The sequence below is a fragment of the Euprymna scolopes genome, chromosome 43 (assembly GCF_053919585.1).
Source record: "Euprymna scolopes isolate OS-2025 chromosome 43, ASM5391958v1, whole genome shotgun sequence".
In the NCBI taxonomy this organism is placed as follows: Eukaryota; Metazoa; Mollusca; class Cephalopoda; order Sepiida; family Sepiolidae; genus Euprymna; species Euprymna scolopes.
Window position 1 is genome coordinate 16,071,961 of NC_136524.1, and position 27,773 is coordinate 16,099,733.

General features: G+C 32.0%; 1 protein-coding gene across 2 annotated transcripts in view; it reads right to left on the reverse strand.

Annotated features, from left to right (window-relative positions):
• The window catches only part of LOC145268211 (uncharacterized), a 227,321-nt gene that overhangs the window by 70,154 nt on the left and 129,394 nt on the right, over positions 1-27,773 (reverse strand). For both annotated transcript variants that reach the window (XM_080123510.1, XM_080123511.1), the window contains exons 5-6: positions 17,457-17,587; positions 8,433-8,521 (exon numbers count right to left, since the gene is read on the reverse strand). In XM_080123510.1, the coding sequence (XP_079979636.1) occupies positions 8,433-8,521; positions 17,457-17,587 (220 nt within the window). The remainder of the gene's footprint in view (positions 1-8,432; positions 8,522-17,456; positions 17,588-27,773) is intronic.

Genomic DNA, 27,773 nt, shown 5'->3' on the forward strand with positions numbered 1-27,773 from the left:
ATTTAAAAAACTGTTTAAAAAACTGTTTCTATGTTTTCAGCTATGAGTTAATAAAATGATATATTTTTAGCCTTTATTTTTGTGTTCTTGGGTAGGTAAAGGAGAACAAAATGTGTTAGTTTATCTGTAAACAGTTCAGAAAAAAAAGGAAAGAGAAAGTTTTATCTAAAAGAGTGGGGTGTAAACATTGTCTGGAGTAAATTTTATTTTATTTATTCTTTCATTTTTATTTTTATGTATTTTTTAAGATTATTTATTTTATTCATTTGTATTTCATAAGTTTTTATGAAAGCAAACAGTATAAGAAGTAAATATACTAATAATAACATAAGTGACAGTAATAGTATTGATAATAACAGATTATCAAATACTTATGATTGTAATAATAATAATAATAATAATAATAGTAAAATAAAATAATATAAAAATAAAAGTGATAATATGATAATCATAATGATAATAATAATAATAATAGTAGTAAATTATAAAAAGAAATATAATAATACTAAAGATAACTATATTATAATGGTGATGGTGTGTGTGTGTGTGTGTGTGTGTGTGTATATATATATATATATATATATATATATATATAAGGAGTCACCACTTATCAAGGCCCAGTGACCACTCGAGGATAAGGTTAATGAGTGTACAGTAGTCAATAGGACAATATCATAGCAATTGTTAGTAGTGGAAATTTGGTAAATTGGATTACTTAAGGGGATGGCTCATTAAGAATTTGTTTATATTGGACTTGAAGACAAGCAAATTATAGTCAGCCGGAAAGCAGGCAAACGGAAGAGAATTTCAGAAGCGTGCAGTTCTAAGAAAGAAGCTTTATTCATAGAATCTACGTTTAGGTTTAGACACAGATAAAGAGTGAAGAAAATTATTGATAGTGTTTTCAGCTAGATGAGCATTTTTCATGAAAGTTTGGTGAGGGGAGACAATAGACTGGAGCTCAGATGAGCACTTGTCATGAAAATAACGATAAAGCAAAGACAGGTTTGCAACATCTCTTTTGTAGGAAAGAGGTTGCAGGGAAGAGAAAAGGGAATCCCTCACTCGGCTGTGAAGTCTATTTGGAACTTTGTCGAGGCAGGATAAGTCTTTCTTATCAGATCCTGCCCAGATGTGACAACAGTACTCCATCATGGATGGACCTGGCTTTTATAAAGGTAGAAAATTACACCCGCAGTGAGATATCTACTGGAATGGTAGAAGGATCCCACCATTTGATAAGTGTTCCATTTCAGATCAGGAGTAAAGGTCAAGCCCTGAAGTTTGTCAAAACATGGTGTCTCCAAGATAAGAGCCATTCATTTCAACTGATACCAGATGGGGATCAGAGTGTTGATGATGTAAAGAAAGAAGCTTGGTTTTAGATGCATTAAAAGTAACCAGCCACCTCTTTCCCCACTGTACCATGCACTCAAGATCAGAGGAGAGAGAATCAGAGAGAACTTTCATTTACGGTCTTTGATGCATTGCTATAGATGGTAATCAGCATAAATGTCTACAAATAGTCTTAGGATATGATTTGGGAGATCATTAATGTAGATCATAAAGAGAGTTGGGCCCAGGATGGACTTCTGTGGGACTCCAGCATTAATACTGTGAGCTTCTGATTTCTGCTCATCAGCCACTACTCTTATGAACCTATTAGCGAGATATGATTTAGTAATTGAGAAGATATTTCCAGCTACACAGTAGCTTAAGATCTTGTGAAGTAAACCTTTATGCCATACTTTATCAAAGGCCTTTGATATGTCAAGAGTAATTGCCCTCAAAAGGAAGCTTCTGTTGAGAGATTTGCTAATCCTATTAGATATAACTATTAACACATCAGCTGAAAATCTAGCTGAACGGAAACTATATTGCATATCACTAAGAAGGTTATTTTTGTTGAGGTAGTTGACTACTTTTCTATTTAACACAGATTCCAGCAACTTACTCATGATGCATAGGAGATGGATTAGTATGAGAGGAAGCTGATCGATTATCTGAATTCTTAAATACAGGGCATATTGATGAGGTTTTCCAGGGTGTTGGGAAGCAATTCTCCTTAAGACAACACTTAAACAGCTTTGTAAGTATGGGAGTTAGTTCTGGTTGAAGCTTTTTCAGCACTATAATTGGAATCCCATCAGAGCCAGTTGCTTTACTGAAATCAAGGTTTTTGATTAGCTTGGCAACATCACATGCAGATATTTATATGTCGCATAGTGTGTTTTCAGATGCAGGAGGAAATATAAGTATAGGGTAGAATTAGTTGCAAAGTTCTTGACAAAGGGTTTGGCTTTGTCTGATGCTAATGAGATTACCTCGAGTCCATTGATGATGGTTGGGATAGAGCACACACTGCTATTCAGGACCCTGTTTGCTATTTACCAAAATTGGTGAAAACCAAGCCACTGCTCAGCTACTTTAGATTTAACGGACTGAGCATACAACTTTCTCACATTTTTTATTACTCTTTTACAGTAGTTGCTGGCAGTTCTGAAAACATTGGAAGCAATGGAAAAAGTGATTTCTGGAGAGAACCACAGCTAACTGTTAGGTTCCTGCTGGAATTTTTTTAAGGGTATGAAGAGGTCTATACCTACAATTAACCATCTATATATATAAAAGCGAAAATGTTTGTGTGTATGTATGTATGTATGTATGTTTGTGTGTCTGCTAAAAACTTTCGACAGACACAATAAAAATTCACAAACTTGGTCTCATATGAAAGTCCCACCTTCCGGATGACAAATATCGAAAAATTGGCCCAAAGTGACCATCAGAAGTGTGTCAACTGATCGATTTTCTGCAGGGGGGGGAGGGGGCCCAAAAAAAAGTGACATTTTAATGTTAAACATTACATATTTTTAAATCGATTTATAACTGCCCAAAAAATACGGGCGCCAACTCTTCTACATAAAGTATACACGGGGCCGTTTATTTTGGGTCAACTTGTATTTAAAACCCGCTGAGTCAAGTCACGTGATCTTGACGTCAGCCAGCTCTAATGGCAGTCTGAATTTAAAAAAACATGTTATCGGTAAAAAAAAATTAACCCTTATACAAACTAAACTATGAACTTCTACACTATGGAAATGTTACCAAAGTTATTAGCACATTCAAAATAGTTAGATACGATAGTTAAACGAAAAATAACAAGCCAAAATGTGAAGTAAAAAAAATACGCTTACAAAAAATAATGACAATCGAAGTTTTTACAAAAAAATAACAGCCAGACGCCATTTTCCAGTCTTTAGAGTAAGGAAGACGAAGTGAGAGAGAGAGAGAGAGCGACACATACACAAACGCAAACAGAGAGAGAGAGAGACAGACAGACAGATAGAGAGAGATGTCTAGACAGGAAACGAAATACGTAATTTAATAAAAAATAAAATACTGCTACGTCACTCGTAACGCTTCCGCGATGACCTCATTTAGTGGCTATCTGTCAATCAAACCTCTTTCACTCGCTTTATAACCCTTATTTTAACACTATAATAAATTCCTCTTACTCTTAGCCTAGACAGTTAAGTGGTTGGAGTTAGTTTCACCTCCGCGTTCCGGGTTCAATCCAGCCTCACGACCAAAAGTATTTTTTTTTCTTTTACATCTTTAGACACGCGGGCAACGTTTCTTTATTTTTTTACTTCGCTTATTCTTTAGTTTACTTCCCCTCCCCCTATACACACAACGGTTTTTTTTTTCGCTGTTTTTTTTCTTTTTTGATTTGGTTTTTCCGATTTTTTTAACATCGTTTCAGGGTTATTACTTATCCCCCCCCATACACACACCTAAAAACACCCGGGCAACGCCGGGTACCCTCCCCCCGCTAGTCTATATATATAAAAGCAAAAATGTGTGTATGTATGCATGTGTGTTCGCTTTTTGTGTATGTCTACAAAAGGTTTTTTTCGCCGTGATTCTCGGTTGACTCGCTCCTTCTTAAAACTTTTTATATGCTGTCTAAATAATAATATCTACGACTAAGGAACTTTGGTCACAGCTATCTTTAATTTACCCGACTTTTACAAGCTATTTTCGAGATATTTTTTGATCGCCGCATAGCGGGGAAAACAGAAACTGGCTTCCAGCACAAAACTAGGTCAAACATCACGCGACTTAACATTTACGCACCTGTTAATTTTGCTTTATAAACGTCAACTTAACACATTTATCAATTCATCTATTCCTGTTTTATTTCCTTTCCACCTCCGAGTCAAAGGTTCGTGGTTCAAGCCTACCTTTCTACTAAAACTTTTTTTTTTCTTTTACACCTCCAAACACCCGGCCAATTTTTTATTTTTAAACACGCACACACACACACACACCCCTCCAAACACCCGGGTAATGCCGGGTACCCCCCGCTAGTCTATCTATATATATAAAAGCGAAAATGTGTGCATGTATGTATGTTTGTATGTGTGTTTGTATGTCTAGCAAAAACTTTCGACATGGGTCACGGATTTTCACCAGATAGGTATCATTTTAAAGTTCCAACCTTCGCCCGACAAATATCGAAAAATTGGTCAAAAACATTAATTCCTTCACACTAAAATCATCAGTTTTGTACAGGGAGCTGTGCCGAAAAAATCGTTCCTTCATTTTCTTTCATCCTGCTACTACGACAATGACGTCACGTTTGACCTAGAAAACGTTCACGTTAGTTTAAAACTACCTGCAAGTGTTCTTAAAGGTTTAATTTTATCCGTTATTAAGTGTATGTCTCTTTGGCGTAGGGGTAACGTGTCGGACATTTTTTTTTCCACCTTAGCCTCGATGTTTCGGGTTCGAGTCTGTCTTTCTACCTAAACTTTTTTTCCTCTTTTATACCTTTTCTTTCCTTTTTTTTTACGTTTGTTCGCTGTTTTGCTTTGTATTGGTTTTTCCAATTTTTTTTAACATCGTGTTTTTTTTTATAATATTAAAACAGGGTCACCCTCTCCTACATACGGACCCCCAAACACCCGGGCAATGTCGGGTACCCCCACTAGTCTATAAATATAAAAGCGAAAATGTGTGTAGGTACGTATGTTCACTTTTTGTGTATGTCTGTAAAAGGCTTTTTTTCGAGAAGCGGTCGGTTGGCTCACAACTTCTTAAAACTTTTTATATCACATATAAATCATAATATCTACGAGTTAACAACGGAAGTCACCTGTCTATTTAATTTGCTCGAGTTTGAAAAGATAAATATTCAACATTTTTCGCTCACCGCATGTGGATTAGGCTTTTTCGTATAATGAAAGCGACATTATATATATATAATTCTGACGGTATTTTTCTGGTCGCGATCGCAGGAAATGTCCGAAAGCAATCAGATTTGATCAATGTGGAAATATTTTCCTTATATCAGACAATTGCTATTCAATTTGGACAATTCCCTTTTTATGGGGAGCTGGTCCCCCCAGCATCTTGGGAAAATAAAACTAAAAAAAGCGTTCCCGCAGTAAATGAAATACTACCCCGCAAGTCAAAGTTGACCTCATTAAGTCATTAAAACGTGTACCTGCCAATTCTAAATAGTAAAATAAATTCAAACGCATTTCCGTTAGTATTTCGCGGTGACCCAATGGTTAACGTTGTATTTTTTTTTTTTCCCACTTTAATTTCCAACTTGTGTTCAATCCTCATACTTACCTGCCAAAACTTTTTTTTTATCCCCCCCCCCCCCCGGGAGTTTTGATTTAACCAAAACCACACACACACCCGAGCAATGCTGGGTACCCCCGCTAGTCTATATATATATATAAAAGGCAAATGCAGCACGCACATTTTTGTATGCCCAAGAAAGGCTTTTTTCGCTGGCCTTCTTGGGAGAGTTACTATGCCTTAGAACTCTTTATATACCCACTAGATCATAATATGTACGACTTGGGAACACACGTTGCGTCTAGATCTATTTATGTTGACTTTTATAAAATTCTTGCTATTTCGACTTCTCACGTGTTCATTCGGCTTTTTTGAAGTACTACTTCAAAGCCTATATATATATATATATATATATATATATATATATATAATATATATATATTAACAGAGCTATTATAAAATTTAATATAACAGTTATGGAGTTTTAAAAGTACTAATATTAATGATGATAATTGTAGTCATAAAAATAATAGTTTTAATAATAATATTATTCTATTTAATATTACTTAATATCAAATAATATTAATAAAATAATATCTTTAATAAACTAATAATTGTAATAATAGTAATGATTAATATAGTTATAATGACGGTGCAAAATAATAAGAAAGCAAAATAGTGAAATCTTCATTTTATAAATTTACTAGCGGGGGTGCCCGGCATTGCCTGGGTGTTTGGAGGTGTGTATGTGGGGGGGGGGGGTGATCAAAAACAAAATTAAAAAAAAAAAAAAAACGCTGCCAGGGTATTTGGAGGTGTAAAAGAAAAAAAAAAGTTTTAGTAGGGAGGTAGGTTCGAACCCGAAGCCTTGACGTTACCTGACACTAAAGCGACAGAGAACTGAGAACTGACAAAATTAAACGTTTAAGAAAACAGCAGGTGGTTAAACTAATGTCAACGTTTTCTAGGTCAAATATCATGCTATAGTCGTAGTAGTAGTAGTAGTAGTAGTAGTAGTAGAAGAAAAGGAAAATGTAGGAACGATTTTTTGCTACCCCTCCCAGTAGAAAAGTGACTCGTTGAGAGTGAAGGAATTAACGTTTTTATCCAATTTTTTAATATTTGTTGTCCGAAGGTCCGAGCTTCAGAATGGTACTGATCTGGTGAAAATCTGTCACCTGTGTGGAAAGTTTTTGCGAGACATACAAACACACACACACACACACACCCTTTTATATATATAGATGTTAAAGGAAGTTTGTTTTATGATTATTTAATGTTTTTATTTTAAATGTCACATATAGAAATTTCATAAATTCCATAAAGAATTTTCATAAAAAGGACTTGTGAGGTTGAGTTTTAATTTCTTCTTTATATCTGTTGTTTTGAGACTTGCTTCCATTCTGTCAATGAGACAATGAATATCCCCTGTAAGAGTGCTTGCGCCTGCAATTGTGAAGTCACATCCCTTCTGAGTCGGGACTGTCTGATTCCAGTGGAAAGGAATAGTTCAGGATGACTGGAAACAATACCAAAATAAGCAGAGAACACATACAACACCTGGTATTGTCAAATGGGCACCTATTTAAGTACTAAACAGGCTCAACAATGTTTAACTTAATGGAAACTAGTGTGTTACCGTCATTATGATGTACTGTTTTATGCTTTTGTTAATGAACATCTTGCTAGTGAACAGACATAGGAGATAGATTTGTGTAAGGTTTAATTATTGACATGATTTCTGATATTTGGTAGCATGAGGTCTTTCTTTTTCTGAATTGTCTTTTTCTGGTATAGGGAAGATACAGCTGTGGTTGTTACTTCTTTCAGGATGAGTGATGTGGCTTGTTGTTGTCAGGACAATTGATTTTTTTTGTTATTGTCAGATGTTGTGTGGTGTGTACAAGGAACAGATCTCAGTGAGAGGTTGGAAGGGATAAGACATGTGCCAAGAACTTATGTCAGTGCAAGGTTGAGGATGAGGTAAAATATGTTTACATGTAAGCAGGAAACTGATCTAAGTGAAAGATGAAGAATGGAATGAAACATTTTTGCATGTGAGTAGGAAATTGACTGAATTGTGAAGTTGGAAGAAGAAAATAAGACACAGTTCTTTGATTTATATGTGCAAGAACTAATCTTGAGAGAAAATGTGTTGTTGCCAAGATGATAGATACACTGCAATACTCTGATTTAAGAGAAGATATTGAAGCTTGGTTGCTGCTATTGCTAGAAGTTGGTGTTTAGTATAAGAGAAAGAGTTTTGAAAGTTGCTGTTGCTTACTGGCTACAATCAAATCCTACACATTTGAAGATTCATATGGACTGTACATCTGTATATATGATGTAGATAACAATCCTATGATCTGTCCTAACAAATAGGAATTCATTCATGATGACTACACAGAGACCAAACATGTGACCTGTTTTCTCTAATCTATTTCAGAATTCTTATTTTTTATAATAAATTCGAATAAGACCTTGTAAAAGGTTGTGTAACACAGACAAGTATTTTCTGTTATTTTTGTCTGTCCCTCTCTTTTTCATACAGTTGTCCTTCAAGGTGTAATCAATAGCTCATAATTTTTTTTATTAATTGTTGAAATGGACAAAACAGATTTGAAGTTCAAACTTATTATTATGAATATCAGATATTTTAAACACATTTAAGTCAGAAAGAAGCAAGCAATTTGAAACAATTATTTTAAACATGTGTAACCATAAATAATTATGATTTAAAATAATACTTTTCAAATAAAGTAGTATTTATAAAAGAAAATGTGATGTAAAAACCATAGATAAAAATAAGAAAAGTAACTATGAGCATATCTATAACTTACCCAAGATAAGCATTCATGCTGTTAACAGTCTTGGGAAACTCCATTCCTGAAAGTATCTCTTTTGGACCAAATTGTTCCATTTTTTTCAACTAAAAAATATTAAATTACAGATGAAAAAATAAAAAAATATTAAATCATAGATGTAAAAAATAAAAAATATATTAAATTACAGATGTAAAAAATAAAAAAATATTAAATCAGATGTAAAAAATAAAAAACATTAAATCTCAGATGTAAAAAATAAAAAAATATTTATTCACAAATGTAAAAAATAAAAAATATTAAATCACAGATGTAAAAAATAAAAAACATTAAATCACAGATGCAAAAAATAAAAAAATATTGAATCACAGATGTAAAAAATAAAAAACTAAATCACAGATGTATACCACAAGCAACTATCTTGAGAACTGTACTATTTGGTTGTGACATTAAAGACTTCTCAGTTTATGTGAATCGATTTTCATAAATGTTTTCACAGATCGTTTACATAATATGACAACAGCATTGTTGGGATTTTCTTCATGATCACAAGATGACTTTCCGATTCTTTCAACACATTCCCTCACTTTTACTACTTCAGAATTAGTCACAGGGGTACCTATAATTCGCGAATGACAAAGATAAGTTGAATTAGTAGATCAGAAGTGACAAGTGACTAAAACAGTTTTCACCGAGCATTGGGTCTTTCCTGAAATCACTAGATTATTTATGAAGTGTATGACACTAAGACCATACTAGTTCTTTTATATTTTTTCTTTGCACAATAATTGAGAGAAAAAAAGGATGCCAAAAAGAGAATAGAAAATCTTTCATGTAGAACAATAATAAAAACTAACTAGCTTGGCATGCATAAAATATTGTGTCAGTTTTCCTTCCTACTCCTTGGTAGGAACAGACAGTTTATGGGCCTTGCAGTTGGTGGGTCTCAAATTCCACAAGTGAGTAAATAAGAGATTTTATAAAACACCTGTCACCTACAGAAAATTTGTTTGTTGATTGAGACTGAAAGGTGCATCTGATGCAAACTATGCAGTTATGTCATGCATTAGTGATTGCCGTGAGACAGAATGCTTTTGGCAACGTGTCAGAAAAGAGCAAGAGAAAAGAAAAAAATGGCCGTAATACTCATGCATGTCTATATCAGTTATTTTGAGCTCACTGTTGGAGAACACTTGAAAATTTGCAAAATGCATCTTATTAATGTACAAAGGATAATCATTAATAATACTATATTCTTGGGATCATGGTGGACTCTGGATCTCTCAACATCAGAAACCTTTTCTCATGTAACCAATTGGTATTGAGCAGATCCTCATTTATTCCTTCAACAACTGCCATTTAAACTTCACCTTTATTTTGAGATTTAGAATCATTTTAGAGATATTTTTGAAAATCAAAACGTGTTTGTTTTTGTTTAAATATTTATTTAAGAAGAAAAATCACAAATTTTACAGAATTTTAGGGTTAAAATTATATAAAACAGGCAACTAATTCTTTTTAAATGTGGCATGAGGCCAAAAAGGGTGTGGGGGGGGAAGATGGGTGTCGGGGGTCGTCCACTTGTCTATTCTCTATCACTAGTTGCAATCACCACAATACCGCATTCACTCTAGGGGTTGGATCTACTTAAAGCCCCAGATGACAATATGTACAATTTTTTTTTTTTTAACAATAAAATTATATACAATGGCTTTTTTTTTTTTTTTTTTTTACTTTATATTTACACTGAAATAATGACAAAATGGAAATTGTGATGTGTATGATATATGCGGATGAAATTGTGATGTGTATGATATATGCGGATGATGGGCGGGGATAATGAGAGCCTTAAAAACACCCCAAAATAAAGAAAAATAACAGTAATAAAAAATAAATGAACTAAATAAAACGTTAAACGGTGAATGTGTTAGTACTGACCCACCCTTACCTATTTGATTTTGAAATGCTTCCTGTGTTCCGGTATCGGCCGAAAACAAGGGAGCACTTCCTAAGAGGGAGTGGGCACAGCTACGGACAAAATAAAGGGGGGGGGAGGGATATTCGGTGACCTCCAAGAAAAATAACATCGGGACGAGTTGGGACTAAAATAAATTAATCAGAACTGGGCTTCTTTGGAGGTATCCTAAATTACTTATTTTAAAATCTTTAGATTTTTCAATGTAGAACATGTCCTTGTCAGCAGGTATGTAAATTCAAGGCTTTGTAAAAGTAAAAGATGGTCACACTTTTTGAAGACACTTTTTTTTAAAAGTAAAATTTAATTGAGAAATTTTTGAAAACTTTGAAGTGTCGAATATTATGATAAAATCATTTTTGTTTATTGCTTTTGTTTTTTTTGTAAGTCCTATATTTCGCTAATACATAGCCTCATCTTTTACTTTAAATCCCGCTCGAAACTGGAGCACTACACACTTGAAACCACCGGACTAACACGTAAATTCTCGTCTCTTCGCCATAACACCAAAATGAAGAAAAAGAAATCCACGAACCGGACTTTCGACCCTGATGAGGCTATGTATTAGCGAAATATAGGACAAAAAAGCAATAAACAAAAATGATTTTATCATTATATTCGACACTTCAAAGTTTTCAAAAATTTCTCAATTAAATTTTACTTTTAAAAAGTGTCTTCAAAAAGTGTGACCATCTTTTACTTTATATATATATATATATATGTGTGTGTGTGTGGCACTTTGTCTGTGTGTGTAGGTGTGTGTGTGTGTGTGCGAGTTTCTTCCCTATGAACTCTGAAATGGCTGGGCCGATATTTTTGAAATTTCACACAAATGTACTTTATGTGTCTGGAAGTGTTCTAGATAAGTTTTGTATTGGAATGTTTTCGAGAAGTATCAAAAATCAATAGGCGAAACAAATACAATCAAAGAAGTAACAGTTCGGTTTGGACTAAAGTTAACATCATTATACAGTCTAACATTACAAGATCATTTGAGATTTTATCACTGCACAAGTAGAAGGGCGCAGCATATAAAATCAACAGTAGGTTCTTTGATAAAAGAGGATCATGTTCAAACTTAATGTTTCTATTTAGAACACAACTAAACCATGATACTTGACTTTTGCATTTTAAACTTTAATTCAAGCCATTATAGAAAACTAATTTTATAAAATCAACATTAGGTTCTTTACAGTGCAATGTACACTAGATTGTATTGTGGACTAAGTCACTGCGAGGAGGCATGTGAAGCTTCCTTCCCGTGCACTAGGATGTATTCCTGACTAGAGCAAACAATCAATCGATTTGCTTAAAAAATGAGTAATTTCACAGATTTCAATGATAATAAAAATATTGGAAATGTGGAACATTCATTAATCCTCATTCAATCCCGGTCAACGTCAGGTTTCCCTGCTAGTGTTTATATCAGTAGTTTATGCTCCAAAACCAAATATATATTTATATTTTTTCTTTCATAATATTTTGAAATAAAATAAGAAAGAAATATATGTTTGGCTTTGGAATGTAAACTACTAATATATAAAAGTGTTAAAGCGTTTCATTGTGAAAAACAACACTTTTATATATATTATTAGTATACATTTTATAATTGAAAGTATATATATATATATATATATATATATATATATATATAAATTACTGATCAGTTATATCATATTACTAGCAGGCTGCCCAGCATTGACCAGTTGCAAAATATGCTATTTTAATTTATACAGATTTCGTAATTAATATTACAGAGTCAATATTCTACTGATTAATATATTGTACCCAATATATAGTAGTGATTTAAAAAAAAATATGACTTGGGTACCATCAGCTAAAATTGAAACTAAAACATATAGCTCTGTAGTCTTATTTGTTACTCTCTAAATTAAGAAGAATATAAAAAGTTTAAAAAAATACTGTTTCTTAACCTATATTTGTATTGTAACGTATATTTGTGTTTGTGAAGAAGAGCACTTTAAGTTGACCAACACCTGCCAAGTTCCAATTTTTTAAAAATTTTAACCACTTAGCAGCTATATTTACCAGCTAAAAACATAAAAAAACAAATCAAATTTGTTCCATTGATCTAAATCCCCTATATATCAAGTTTCAAGTGTGTAGACCAAAAATTGAGAAAGGAGTTTGGTAAAAATCGTTCCTCACACAGACAGACAAAGTCATAATATATATGTAGTCATCCACTGTTTCGCTGTATCACAGCTCATCAGTGCGGCTAGGCAGGCAACTACTTCAAGCCAGGATCAAAACCCAACCGTCCAAACAATTTTTACCATTACGCTATTCGGCTGCTGTGCGGGTAGTGAATTAACGATGTTTTGACATCGTCCAAATGCCTAAGCTCGATTTGTTAACACAAAGAGCATCACTTAATACGCAAATGGCAGTTTGTATATCACTTCCCAATATGCTCATCTCACCATAGGAAGCATTATAGTCATCCACATACAGTACTGTTTCACTGTATCACAGCGCATAAACATATATATATATATATATATATATATAAATGTAATTCTTGGTTTGTTCAAAGTCCATAAAACCATATTTCTACATTACCAACTTAATTGAAATTTTCAGAAAATTTATGTGTAAAGTCAAGGAATGTTTGCATGTTATTAAAATAAATTAAGATCGTTAAGATCACAAATTATAAAAATATATTAAATAAAATAAAAATATTTTTCGTAACTGCGAGACTGTCCGCCATATTTCATTTCCGGTAGAAATGCGCCTTTCACGTGCACCACAGGGGTTGACGACTTTCGAATTACAACATTTAACTATCTAATTAATAGATGGTTAAAAAAAAATTTTTTTTAAATTTCCCTACTTTTTAAATTATATATATATATATATATATATATATATATATATATATATATATATATATATATATTTGTACTTTAACCCTACAATTAAATAAAAAAACATATCATAAAACTTGAATTAAAGTTGGAAATACGATTTAAAAAATAGCATGGATCGGTAAGTGCACTAGCACCATTTGTTTATCTTAATTTTTTATTTTTAAAAGCTTTCTTTACGAAGTCTACCTAAAATAAATTTGTCTAATTCTTAATTTCTTATTTTATTGGAAAAAAAAAGAAAAAAAAAAAGAAGGTAAATATGAAGAATTACTCCACCCTCGAAAATTCCTTTAAAATTACCACTTTTATAGGTTTTCGGGGCCGCTGAAAATGAAAATAACGTTTATAATTAGGGAAAACGAGTAGTTTCCAAGATATGAAGAAATGTTAGTTTAAAAAAGTGGAGGATCACTTTTCCATAATAATTTAACGTAAAATGATCACCCACTTTGTGGCCACGATTTTTTTAGGGGGGGGGGGACTTTCTTTCTACCATTGGAAAATCCTTTAAAATTACCTGTTTAAATTGCAAAATGCAAAATAAACAAAAAACTTTTTAGCCAAGAAACACAGAAAAATTTTAAAAAATAGCATCCATTTTTTTTCTATAGAATTCATTTGCTGTTTTTATTGAAAACTATTTTCTCCCGGATTTTTGATAAAACTGTCCATAAAGGGCCATGCGTCTCACGTTCGTATATAACAAAATTTTTTTTAAAGATTTCGGTGTGCTAAAAACGAATTTGCAAACCGTTTCCGTCGCAAAAAAATAGTTTTTATGATATGAAGAGATCACTTTTCATGTAAATTTAATTTAAAATAAGCACCCACTTTCTAGCTACCTGAAAGAGGGGGGGATTTTTTCCCATGTTTATTGGCTAAACAATTGGCGTGTAGCATAAACGAAGGCTACGGCTGTGAAATAGGAAATAGTCCCAGAGTCCAGGGGTTATTACCATGCAAAAGAAATCAAACAAAAAACTTTTTAGGCAAGAAACACACAGAAAAATGCCCCTCTCTCAGGTGGTCAGAAAGTGGGTGCTCATTCTAAGTTAAATTTACATTGTAAACTGATCACCCACTTTTCGAAAAAGTAATTTCTTCATGTCATGAAAACTTTCTTTTTTCGACGGAAACGGTTTGCAGATTCGTTTTTAGTACACTGAAATCTACAATAAAATATTTCGTTATATACGAACATGAGACCGGCCTTAAAGTAAAATAATACCGGATTTTTGGGGCAGATTTGCCGTTTAGTAATATTATCCTCAAACCAGGTAATCACTAAAAGGGACTCTTAAAAGTCGTCATCTGTATCGAGCAAAAGTTTAAAACCACTGATTATATGTCAGCCTACGTCACAGTAACATATATTGAGTGAGTTCCTAACAGTATTTTGTATAGGTTTTTAGTTTAAACTCATTTTCCCAAAATTTCCCCAAACTTAACGTGTTCGATACAGTCTGCCGCCATTTGTATTTTTCAAATATACCGATAAACACTGCATGTTTTTGAACCGATTAAACATTATACATTACATAAAAACACTACAATGTTATCCAGTTAGGTAGAACATTTACTTTTCTTGCCTTTGATAACATTTATTTGTTATATATTTATTTTTTGACAATTTCTTTGTATCTGTGTTTAGTAATACAAACCCTTTTCATTTAATGTAATGTTTAGTCTGCTCGAAAAACAGTGTTTATCGGTGTATTTGAAAGATGCAAATGGTGGCAGACTCTGTTGATTACGTTAAGTTTGAAAAAGTGAGTTAAAACTAAGAAACTATACAAAATACTGTCACAGACCCACCGATTATGTCAGCCTATGTCATGGTAACATATATTCGGTGGGGTTTTGACACTGTATTTTTATAGTTTTTAGTTTTCAACTTACTTTCGCAAACTTAACGTATTCAACAGAGTCTGCAACCATTTCTGTTTAAACATTTTGATTAAACATTTTACATTACATAAAACACTAAACAATTATCCAGTTAGGTAGAAACATAGCTTACCTTACCTTTGCTTTCATTTATTTGTTTTTGGACAACTTTTTCGAATCTGTGTATAGTAACCCCCCCCCCAATCACTCAAATACCAATTACTAACTCACATTTTTCTATACAGAAAACAAAAAAAAACAAAAACATTTCGCGTTTCAACATTTTTGCTACGTTCAGCTTTATCCACTGATTGTTGGTCGAACCCAAGCCATGATTGACGGTAATCCCGAGGATCAGGATCCAATTCTGCAAGAGTACCATTTTTTTTCATTTTCGCCTTTTTCATTTTACTTTTTGGAGTGGATTGCTGTACTAAGAATATAAGAAACCTGCATTTTCTGTTTTTATTAGAATTTTCCATTACGCCAAATTGAGCCACAGCAATGCATGGCAGGGTACAGCTAGTATATATATATATATATATATATATATATATATATATATATATATATATATATATGACTAGCAGGGATACCCGGCATTGCCTGGGTCCACCTTGATATCTATTTGGACAAACCTGCTATACTGAAGATATTGAGCACTCTTTCATTATTATATGTCAACTCCATCATAGGCAACAATTTCAAAAATAAAAGATATGGTAATCTTACTTTAAAACAGATAAAAACACTTAAATGTAATTGCTCCAAAAAAGAAGAAGTATGTAACAAAGGGATACAAAGAAAAAAGCTATTCTCCAGATATTGAGCATTTTTTGATGACTCTATACCATCGGATGGGTGGCTGATGTTATCTGTGTGCTGGAACTCTCATCCCCTCCAAATAAATAAAAAAAAAATCAATACAACTATTCTTTCAATCAAAATAGCAGGGAGTGCTTGTGCGTATGAAAAAAATGAGCTGTGGTGGCTGAACACAAAAGGGGGGGAAGAAGGCAAAAACTTATGGGCAAACACTTTTGCTCACACGGCCACAAGTGCTTATGACATCATAACGTTGCAAAATAAGCGTTTTAAACATAGTTTTAGTTTTATATGTGTGTGTGGCTTGTGAAAAAAGCGAGGCAAAAAACGACCCCCCCCTTCCAAAAAGTGGTCCAGTTGACCGCCACAGATTTAATGTTTTTTTCTAATTTTTACATATGCATCAAGGGCATTGCCTTTTCAGATGGTACCAGTTTTGTACCAGTCTGATGTGGATGACAAAAGTTTTTAGCTGACAAACAAACACACAGACATTTGCCCTTTATATAATAGCAGGGATACCCAGCATTGCCTGGGTCCACATGAAGTTCTGTTTGGACACACCTGCTATACTAAGGATATTGAGTACTTTTTCATTAATATATGTCAACTCCATCACGGGCAATGTCGCTAGTCCCACAACAATTCAAAAATAAAAGATACGTAATCCTACTTAAAAATGGATAAAAACACGACAATGTAAAAAGAAGCATGTGAAAACCTCCCAACAAGCTATTTTGGCAGAAGGGATGTGAAGAGAAGAAGCTACTCTTTGGATCTTGAGCACTTTTTATTGCCTGTGCGCTGGAACCCTACCCACCCCCAAAAATAAATAAATCAAAACAACTTTTCTTTCAATAAAAATAGCAGGGAGTGCCTGTGCAATCGAGAAAAAACTTAAAAAATGAACAGCTGTGGCTGGGCTCAAATGTGAAACAGGGAAAGAAGTCAAAAACGTACGTACAAATGCTTTTTCTTACATGGCCATGAGTGCTTATGATGTCATAACATAGCAAAATAAATGTTTTGAACATGACTTGCAAAAAAAAGCGATGTGAAAAACAGACCTCCCTTCCAAAAAGTGGTCCAGTTGATCATCACAGATTTAATCTTTTTTTCTAATTTTCACATATTATACACCTGGGGCATTGCCTTTAAGATTGTATCAGTTTCGTGCTGGTTGAATGCGGATGATAAAAGCTTTTAGCAGACATACACACAAACAAGTCCCCTTTTAGATAGTAGTTTAATATCAATTTTAGAGCAAAAGCAACTTACATGTTTCTGAGAGAATTTGGAACCTATTTGAATAAATTCAAATAGCTACATGAAAATTACACACACACACACACATATATATATATATATATATATATATATATATATATGATATACATATCAATAAAAGGACACAATTTGCTGGTATGATACATATCAATCTATTTAGATATTGAAACTTACCTCAGACATTAAATCATCTCCTGTTACTACAGCAACGTTGAGATCAATATCATTTTTCTTGCAGAAATCCATTATTAAATTTCCACATGCATGTGGATTCACTCCGCCACCATTGCTGATAACTTTTATTCCTGTTTGAAGAAAACGAACAAAAAAAGACAAAAAATTTACAAAATGTAAAAATGAATAAAACAATACTCATAATTTTATCATGAAAAAAAAATTCAATGAACTTACACTGCTTTTTGAACAACAGTTGCCTAATTTCTAACTACAAATCCTCTTATGATTTTTGTAGTGCTCTGGTGACCTCCTTGATTTTCTCACAGTGGTTTCAGTACTGCCCTGCAGGGGGGTGGGGAGAGTGATTTCAATAGTGCTCTGAAGTCTTCTTAATAAGTGGTATAATTTATATCAGAAGTGGTTAAAGTAATAGATAGAGCATAGCTGGGATAAAGAAATTTACAGACTTTATATATGATATTGTATACTAGAAAAGGTATCCAGTGTTGTCATACCAATAATAATTCACTATTACTCTTGGTAAGTGTTATATCTTGTAAGTACACTACAATAGAGCAGGTGTGTTTAAACATAACATTGCCCAGGATAATGAACTTTACAGTACTTTTTTTTTATAATGTGTACAAAAACCGATCTGTAGCGTTGCTCCATGGGTAGGGGGGGGGCGGAGAAGAAGAACACCAATAATAATAATAATAATAATAATAATAATAATAATAATAATAATCCCTATATATAATAAAAACGTCACAGTTTTTTCCCTCTGGATCCAAATAACGTAGGCTTACAACAACAGAGGCCACACAAAGTTATTATGTTTACACTATTAGCCACTATCTTATGTAATTTTAGAACGAGATTATATACACATTTAGGCTTTATATTGAAATCTTATGTCAGTTCCGAGGAGCACCACAATCACAATCTCACTATCTTTAGAGTTCCTATTTTTCTCACTATCTATTCTATGCTTCCACCACTCCCACTCTACACTGGCACCATTTCCACATATTCCTACTCTGCTGGGTTATAACTGCTCTTAACTGATTATTAGACACATGCATATACCATAACTTTTACATTTTGCTATTTAAAGATAATTTCTCCCTTTCTGAAATCCAGCATAGCTGATTGGCTGCTCAGTAGACATTCTCATATTCTGATATTCACATTTTCCACCATTGACTAAACGGTTCAACACTTATAAACACACCACCATTTTTTACATATCCATTCATTTCTTTAGAAACCTTTTGCTCTAGATTTTTGTTTTATTTGCTACATTAACTTTGCATTTCTGGACTTTTCCGATATTAAATTAAGTCATTGATAATGCTATTATATATTCATGGACACCCGAGACAATACACAGCTACACAAGACTGCTTCTTCTAATACTGCTTCCCGTCTCCGTTCTTTCTACAGATTTCTATTTATTTATGTATTTATTTATTTAGTTAGAACGTAAAACACAGCAATTGTTTTTTTCCTTTTCCTTTATTTCTTAATTATAATATTTCGTTTACTACATTGACTTACAGACCACTTCCATTCCAGCATAAACGACAAGGCATGTTAGCATGAACTTGTTGTTGTTGTTTGCTCGACATAGTACTAGATGTTATTCGCAATTTTCCATAGGGGATAGCTTAATGTTTTAAAACTTTTTTTTTTGCACCTGCAGGCTCACAAGGCTAATAACTAACATGAACTATTTTGCTTCCATTTATATATCTATGTAGGTCACAAACCAAAATACAATTGTAGTTTGCTTTTATGTATATATGAAAAATACCTGAGTGTAATTTAGATACTTTTTATTATGTTTAAACGCAAATATGCCACAAAACTAATTAATTTGCTGTGAAATATATTTCTGTCAAAAATACACAAAATGACCAACCACTCCCCCAGTCACAAAAGGGGGTGTTTATTGTGAAAGCTGTTCTTAATATAGGGAGGTTGGTGGTATCCATTTTGAAATTTGTTCCAAATGTGAGGAAGTTGCTATGTTGGGCTGCTGCTGCAGCTGCTGTAGCAGCAACAACAGCAACAAAAAAAAAAAGAAAAAAAGAAGTACTTTAATTTTTTGTGCAGGGGGGATGGGGGGGCATACTAACACTGGTAAATGAGTCCTGCTAATAATAATAATAAAGTATTACTTCTGGTAAGCGGAACATCTTATGTAAAACGTGCTCCATACAATAGCACTTTTGGCAGCACTGTGTAGGCCATCTTACTAACATTACAGTAATATATTTATTAAGTGAATGTGGGAACAACAGAAATTTTTTTTTTACTCAGTGTTGTCTGGGAACAATAAAATTTTCATTATCAACATTATTTCTATTTATTTTAACCATATTTTTGGCAATGCTGAGAAAGGTTGCTTACTAAAATTACAGTAATACATTTAGTAAGTGAGGGTAGGGGAAGAGAAACTTGTTCTACTCAGCATTCCCTTGGAGCAATGAAATTAATAATTGTAATATTACAATATTACTTTTTCTATCTGGTATATATTAATTTCTTTTCGGACTATTTTCTTTATCAACATCATTTACATTCATATTACGTGTGTGTGTGTGTGTGGAGGGGGGGGTGAAACCAAGAAATTAGGAATTTACTAGAACCATTTGTTTTCTCAGCATTGTCCGCAATCAATAATTGTAAGATTTCATTACTTTGGGAAGCGATATATGATAAATCTCATCAGACTATTGACATTATGGATTTTCTTAATATAGTAAAATAAAGTGAGGAGGAGGAAAGAAATTGACCAGGATCATTTGTTCTGGGTTTGTCCGAGATCAAAAACCATTATCAACAGTATTTCTCTTCATATTTTGATTTGAACTGCACGTTTGTCAGTACTGTGAAAGCCTTCTTATTAAAATTACATTAAAGTATATTTGGTATGTGGGGCATAACAAAAACTTTTCTACTTGATATTGTCGAGGAGCAATATATATTTGCATTAATATTACTGTACTATATTTGGTACCATTTTCATTATTAACATTATTTTTTTTTATAATAGTGTAAAAGCAGGTGGGAGGAATGGCATCACATGGCATTAAGAATGTCATTTTGTTTTATTCTACTCTGCATTGACTAAAAGCAGTAAATGTAAAAATTATAGTATTTTATTTAAAAGGGATATCTCCAGTACATGAATTACATTATTTTGTTATCAACACATTAAAACAAGAGAAATGAATGGGTTGGGTTGAAAATAAAGTGAGAGATAAGGAGAGGTATGACAAAATGAGAGAAGAAAAAAGACGGAAAGATGGCTAGAGAGAGATAGAAGTTTTAATATAATAATGTTACAAAACTATTTAACTTCTATCATTTTTTACAGCCCAAACTGGGTAGCTATGCTTGTAGTCATATGAAGAGGGAATCAAAGTTATTTCTTCATCTGCCGAATATGTACTCTCCCAGGATTCTTCAGACATTAGGAAGATTTTTCAAATTAATGTCATCTTTGTAGCCAAATTGATATAACAGCAGAAGTTTTTAAAAAATCATTGATCAAATCAATCGGTAAATTTGTTTTTTTACTTAATAGAAAATCATGCTTCATTTGGTTTTAATTCTTTGTAATCAAAATATAAACATTGACTCTCACCACAAGGACTATTAGACGCAAGGGCAGTTTTTAATGTGGTAAGAATCCAGCTCTCCAAAAAGGGGAACTCTAGATTGATACAAAAAATAAAAATTGATGCAGTTGTGGAGGACTTTTACTCCTCTAATTGAGAATAGATATGGGATACTGAAATCATACTTGATTTAAAATAAATATGAAAAATTTACTAAATAAAAAAACATAAACGTTATCCCTCTTTACTTGCCTCCCCTACGTGAGTGAAGAGCAAAGTCAGTTTTTAATGTGGGAATATTCCATCTCCATAAAATAGCAATCTGGATTCGGATATAAATAAAAACGTGAATAATTTCCCCTTTTCTAATCAAGAACAGAAAATATTTTGCACATCGATCCTAGTTTGAAAGCCGGGAACGTCAGTTACAAAATTATTAGTTTTTAATAAATTCCTGTTTTGCATCACATAAATCGTTGTCAAAACACTAAATTCAAATACATACACTAAGATAGTCAAAATGGTAATCATGATCCCCATTAATTAAAACAAATAACTATTTGTTAAAAACATGAAAACAACAATGAAAGTAAAAAACCCTTGAGCAATACCAGGTACGTACAGTAGGGTAGATTGATTTTTCACTTTTTAACAAAAATCAACTTGAAATCAACAGAAAAGTTGTGTGTATAATACTTATACAAAAAAATTAAATTTCTTACTTGCACCGTTATTCAAGGAAATAACATTAAAAATCATCTACATAAATGTCTAGAAAGGTTTTTGTTTTTTTATATATTTACCTTATAAATTGGTTAGAAAAAATATTAATTTCAATATTTAAACAAAAATGTTATTTTGTTTTATTAAAATAAAATAAATACGGTAAAACAGATAAAAAAAATGACTAGAATTAAAAAATGTAACCCTCACATTACCATTGATAACTCCGATATTTGTCTTTTAACCTCCTTAAATAAATTCAAATAGTGATAACATTTTAAAAGATTGAAAGAACAGGTAATTTATTTTGTTATAAAAAAGTAAACAAAAATGAAAAAAAAAGTGTACTCTCTTGATTAACATATTGTATTAAATTGCTGTACGTAAGATTCCTTATAAGCAAAAGAAGGCCTCATTTGAAGACACAGCAATAGTGCTGTATCACAGCACTATTGCAATTATATGCCTATGTCTTGCTTCAAACTAGGTATCCCAAACTAGCCTAGTTTAGGATGCGAAAACTGGTAAATAAAGTTAAATTTCCCTTAACTTCAACTTGCAATATTTCGGGGTTTTTTTTGGATTATTTTGATAAAGTTTTGATTCAAATAAAATTTAATCTTTTTGCTTTATAGATATATAATTCTTTTCTTGTGTCTTTAATAGTTTTTTTTTTCCCCAGGTTACTTCAATTTATGTCAGTAATTTTGGTGAATGCCACTTTATTTTTTACACACAAAAAAATGTTGGTATTTTTCAAATTTGGTGCGCGCGATATTGTGAGTCTCTATGTATAAAAAAATAGTACCATTTTAAAGAAAAAAGGTCACTTATCAATATGGTGAGCTTAGAAAAAGTGTTTTAAGCTGTTTTTCCCAAAAAAATCCAACTTGAAAACTTCAGTGAAAGAAATATGAAAGAAATTCAATTGAAAAAATTCCAAAAATCGCACTGTTTTGTAGGGAAATATCTCCTCTTTAATAATCTGTTCGTGTCATATTACTACGCTCATAAATCAAGGAGCGCAACTAATAAAAGTGAATGTACCTAGAGATTTACAACTTAATGCCAAGTGACCATCACCAAAATCAACTGTCAGCAGGAATGAGCCTCACGACCCACCGAAAATGTAAACAAACAACTTGTTTCACTAGTGATTTGTTTTTATTTATTTAAAAGTTATAGAAAGTTATTATTTAAAATAATATTTTTAGTGTGACAAACATGTCAATAAAAGAAATGAAAATTTACAATTTAAAAAATTTCAGTTGTTTATTTTCTATATCTTCTTTCAAAATTTCATATGTTCTTTGCTTTATCTTCTTTCGGTTGGATAAACTTCAGCATTGTTCAATTATCTTTTAAAAATTAAACTAGGTACATTTTAAACCCAAAAAACATTTTTAGTAAAAAAAAAAAATAAATTAACAAAATATAGCTAAATTTTAAGTTACGCGCAACAAGTCACATCATGTGCATTTTTTTTTGCTTATGTTCTATTGGGCGTTTTTGATAAATTTGAAGATTTTGTTAAATTATTTTTTAATTACACTGTACATTACTTAAAAAATAGTAACTGAAAATATAATTAAGTTATGTGCACATGGCGCATAAATGAAAAAATCAATTTCACTCTAAAAATTATTTTTTTTTGTTTATTTAATAATTCCCAAGACGATACTTCTACAGTTTATCGCCAAAAATGGAGACACCATTTTTTTTGCGCACCTGTCATTAAAATTCAAGGGAGAAATCAGTATTTTAAACTATGACCAAAGAAATAAATAACAAAAAAATTAAACTAGATACTAATTACTTCCGGAAAGAACTATGAAAACAAGTAAATAAAGAAAGTGAAAGAGAACATGGTTATCCTTTACGGAGATAGTCCCGACGTCCGCCTCGTTCTGAGTTCGGGGAGAAGCCGTCTGACGTAGGCGGTGTCGAGGCAGAAAATTACCCTAACCCTAAAATATGCGATATGTCACAGACAAATGCTTTTACAAATATTGTGAAACAAACAACAGAATTTTACAGGGTTAACTAACAACGTGGAACTATTCTAATCATGTGGACTGTTTTTTTTGTTTTTAAATTCTAATTATTTGAACTGTTTATTTTGTAAAATTCCAATTATTTGAACTGTTGAATTATCAAAAATTTGAACTGTTTATTTTTTAAAATTCTAATTATTTGAACTGTTTAAAATAAAAAAATAAAAAATTCTAATTATTGGAACGGGTTTTTTCTCCTTAAGTTAACAACTGGGCACTTTATTGAAGGGGTAATTTTCTGCCTCAACACCACCTACGTCAGACGGCCTCTCCCCCGAGCTCAGAACGAGGTGGACGTTGGGACCATCTCTGTAAAGGTTATTCGAGAACATATATCCGTAATTGTTTAATTGAAAATGTTTCAATTTAATTAATGAAAACGGGAACGTTTTTCATGAGACGTATTTTTATTATTATTAAAGACAGAAAACGAAAAAAATTATTGAAAATGAAATATTCATAATTGTCTAAACTGGGCGAGCGTCATTTGAAAACCAAAACATTTATTGCATAAAAATTTATCAAAATATAATTGTAAAAACATTTATTGAAAAGTTTGTGTAAGAAAATATAATTTTAATAAAACAATTTTGTAATGAAAGCAACATTGGATTTTTATAAAAAGTGTTTTTTTTTTCTCAAACAAATAAATAATTTTAATGAAACATTTTTTTAAATTAAAGCAACTTTAAAGGGTCAACAACAAATTTAAATGAAACCGAAAAATCATTATCTAGTTTAATTTTTTTGTTATTCATTTCATGCTTCGGTCATAGTTTAAAATACTGATTTCTCCCTTTGATTTTAATGACAGGTGCACAAAAAAAATGGCGTCTCCATTTTCGGCGATAAACTGTAGAAGTACCCCCGAGACTTATATGTTCTATCAGGTATTTTTGATAAACTTGAACTGAGATATCTCAAAGTTGTGTTAGGTGTCAAAATCAACTCCAGTGGAAATAAAGTTCTACTGGAAGCTGCTCTCTCTGACTACTTGAGAAGAAATCCAGTTGATTCATTTCCACCTCCAAAGCAACAAAAAAAGTCCCTTAGTGAATCTGCTGAACATTCAGATAACTCCTGCAGTTGTGATGAAGAACCATCTCAGAATATCTTCAGTTATGAGCATCAAGGGCAATAGGTTGCTGTCTACTATGACACCAGCTTTTACATTGGCCAAGTCATTGAGGTTATATCTGCATCCAGTGCTGTAATAAAATTTTTATCGCAAACGAAAGGTAGAAAAGATTTTTTTCAATGGCCTTTGTCATATGACATTGCACAGGTAGAGTCAACATTTGTTTACAGATGGGGTTTTGAGGTAATGCCAGTTTCAAGTGATGGTAGGATTTGGAGTGTTCTCGATATATCTACCATAGCAGAAGCTTATGAAAGAATTGTGAGAGAAGGAAAGGAATTGTAGTGAGACCTCCGCCTCTAAAATATCTTACTTGTTTACTTGTCTTTTAAGTTGAAAATTTTTTAATGCTTGAAAGAAAATGACTTGTGACTTTTTGTATAACAAATTTCTAAATCTTATTGTTGTCGGTTCTTTTTTTGGCGAGTTTAAATTCTCCAAAGTAAAAATATTTCTGTGGCAAAAAGTTTTGTTATTAGAAACAAGGCAAACATTTTTTTGAATTCTTCACCCAAAAATTAGTAAAGTTTCAAAATTTTAAGCTTCTACCTCCAATGGTTACATTTTTACAGCAATTTCAGTAACGTATACTTTTGACTCGTTTTTTTTTTTTTACCCTTTTTACCAAATTGTCTGTTCGACTGCTTTTACATGGTCTACAATTGAGTGGTTTTATCAATTTTTAATTAAAAGAAAAAATTATCTTGACGTCTAGTGTGTTATGAATCATACTAAGAAGATTCAATACATTAGCTATTGAAATGAAATTGATATGAACAGTCAAAGTTGCATTTCCGTATCATATTTGCACTTTTTTCCTGTTGATAGTGTGATTTTGTCTAGTGTTTAGGTTGGTTTCAACTAATAATTATTGCTTTCATTAGTATTAATTTTCATTTACCACAAGATGACATTACATTTATAAGGATTTTTCACTTGTTAGTAGCTTACATTTTTAGTTATATACTATGAAATTTGGCTTCTGGACCATGATAGCAAATTTTCAACTTTCTGACAAACTTTGTATGATCATAACTTGATGGCTAATTGAGCTACCAAAATAAATTTGGTACTTTTGTTTATGGTTTACAAAAATCTATATGACCACATTAATTTGTTTTAGATATAATGAAAATAAAATTTTGGTTTGGGATACCTATTCAGAATTGAATGCAGTGATTCAGAAGCTTCGGCTGCTAATTTAACTGCCCTTTCAACACTTTGTCTGGCAACTTCAATTTAGTTCATGTTCAGAAAATGTTTCTGTAAATGCCGGTTCACAAAGTCCACTTTATTAAAGGTTAATTAACTCAGACCAAGTTGATTTGTGTTATTTTAAAAAATATTTTTTGTCCGGCCCCTCATTCGTGAAAGAATATAATAATTACTTTATTGTGCTAACTTAAAAATGTAAGCTTATCTATTTCAATGTTTATGATGAAATTAAAAATTTTTTTTAACTGACTCGATAAATAGACATAAGCAATTTAATCAATATTATATTCCTAAATCATTACTTACCTTATGGACAATTTTTTTATTGCTTCTTCCTCCACTGCTAGCTCATCTAATATAACCATAGCATACAATACATTTTCAGGCAGTAATGCAAAAGTATTATGCTGTAAATTTTGTAAAGTAATTTGATGAATTTCAGGCGCCTGTTTCTTGATCATATTGATTACATTGAAAATACACAGTTGCTGGTTATGGAACTTATTATCCCTTTTTATTTCAAACCAACAAACCGCATATACTTCAATTGTGAATCTTATGAGGCTGTGAAGTTTGCCAGACATTTCTTGTGGATAAGTACCTCGTGTCCATAAACACATTAGTCTGGGTATTTATTTGCTTCTCCACTGAGCAAATTAAGCACAAGGCCGTTTTTTAATGTGGAGAGGAGGATGGGAAAGGGGGGGGGGCTGGTAGTACTGCCTCTTGGTATATAGGGTTGACCCTACATGGCCCAGAAACTGATTGCCACAAGGGCAATGGTCTCTTAGTGCAGTATCTGCCGAAACAGATACTACACTGTGATCTTTGGTGCCTGAGCCATGAATGGCCAAAGATATTGTAGTATGTAATAGACGTTATACAAATTTAATAAAAATTACTAAATTAAAATGGGAAATAAAATAAGAAAACAAATAAGTAACATAAAATATAATCCTTATATTGGAGCAGCTTATATGGCTTTGTATTAGTATTGTATTGTATATTAGTAAAAAAAAAAATTAAATAGAAATTATCATTTATTAATTTTTTAATTATTAAATATTTTTAATGATGAAAAATAGATTTTCTTAAAAATATACAGAATCAATCTGTGTAAAATTTTTAGAAGGCAAAACAATAACTTTTAAAAAGCAATTAAATCACTATTTATTTGCCTCCCCACGAGGTTAAACTTAGACAAGATCAGTTTTTAATGAAAAACCGAAAGAGAAACTCTGGATATATTTTTTTTAATTTGAAAACAACTTTCAAGTTATTATCAAATATGTATATAAAAAGATAAGTTTACATTAATTTAAAAATGAAATATATTTTATTTGTTTTGCATTACTGAATTAATTCTCAATATTTAATGATATAAAAAATATTAAAGGGTGATACTTAAATTTGTATTTTAAAATAAATATTTTATTTTGTTTTTTAACTATTACTCGATTTATTGAAGAACAGCACTAATATTTCTCATAAAAATATAGTTTTACATATATTTACTGAATTTATTTGCTTTAATGCCTTGTCTCAACTTTACCAG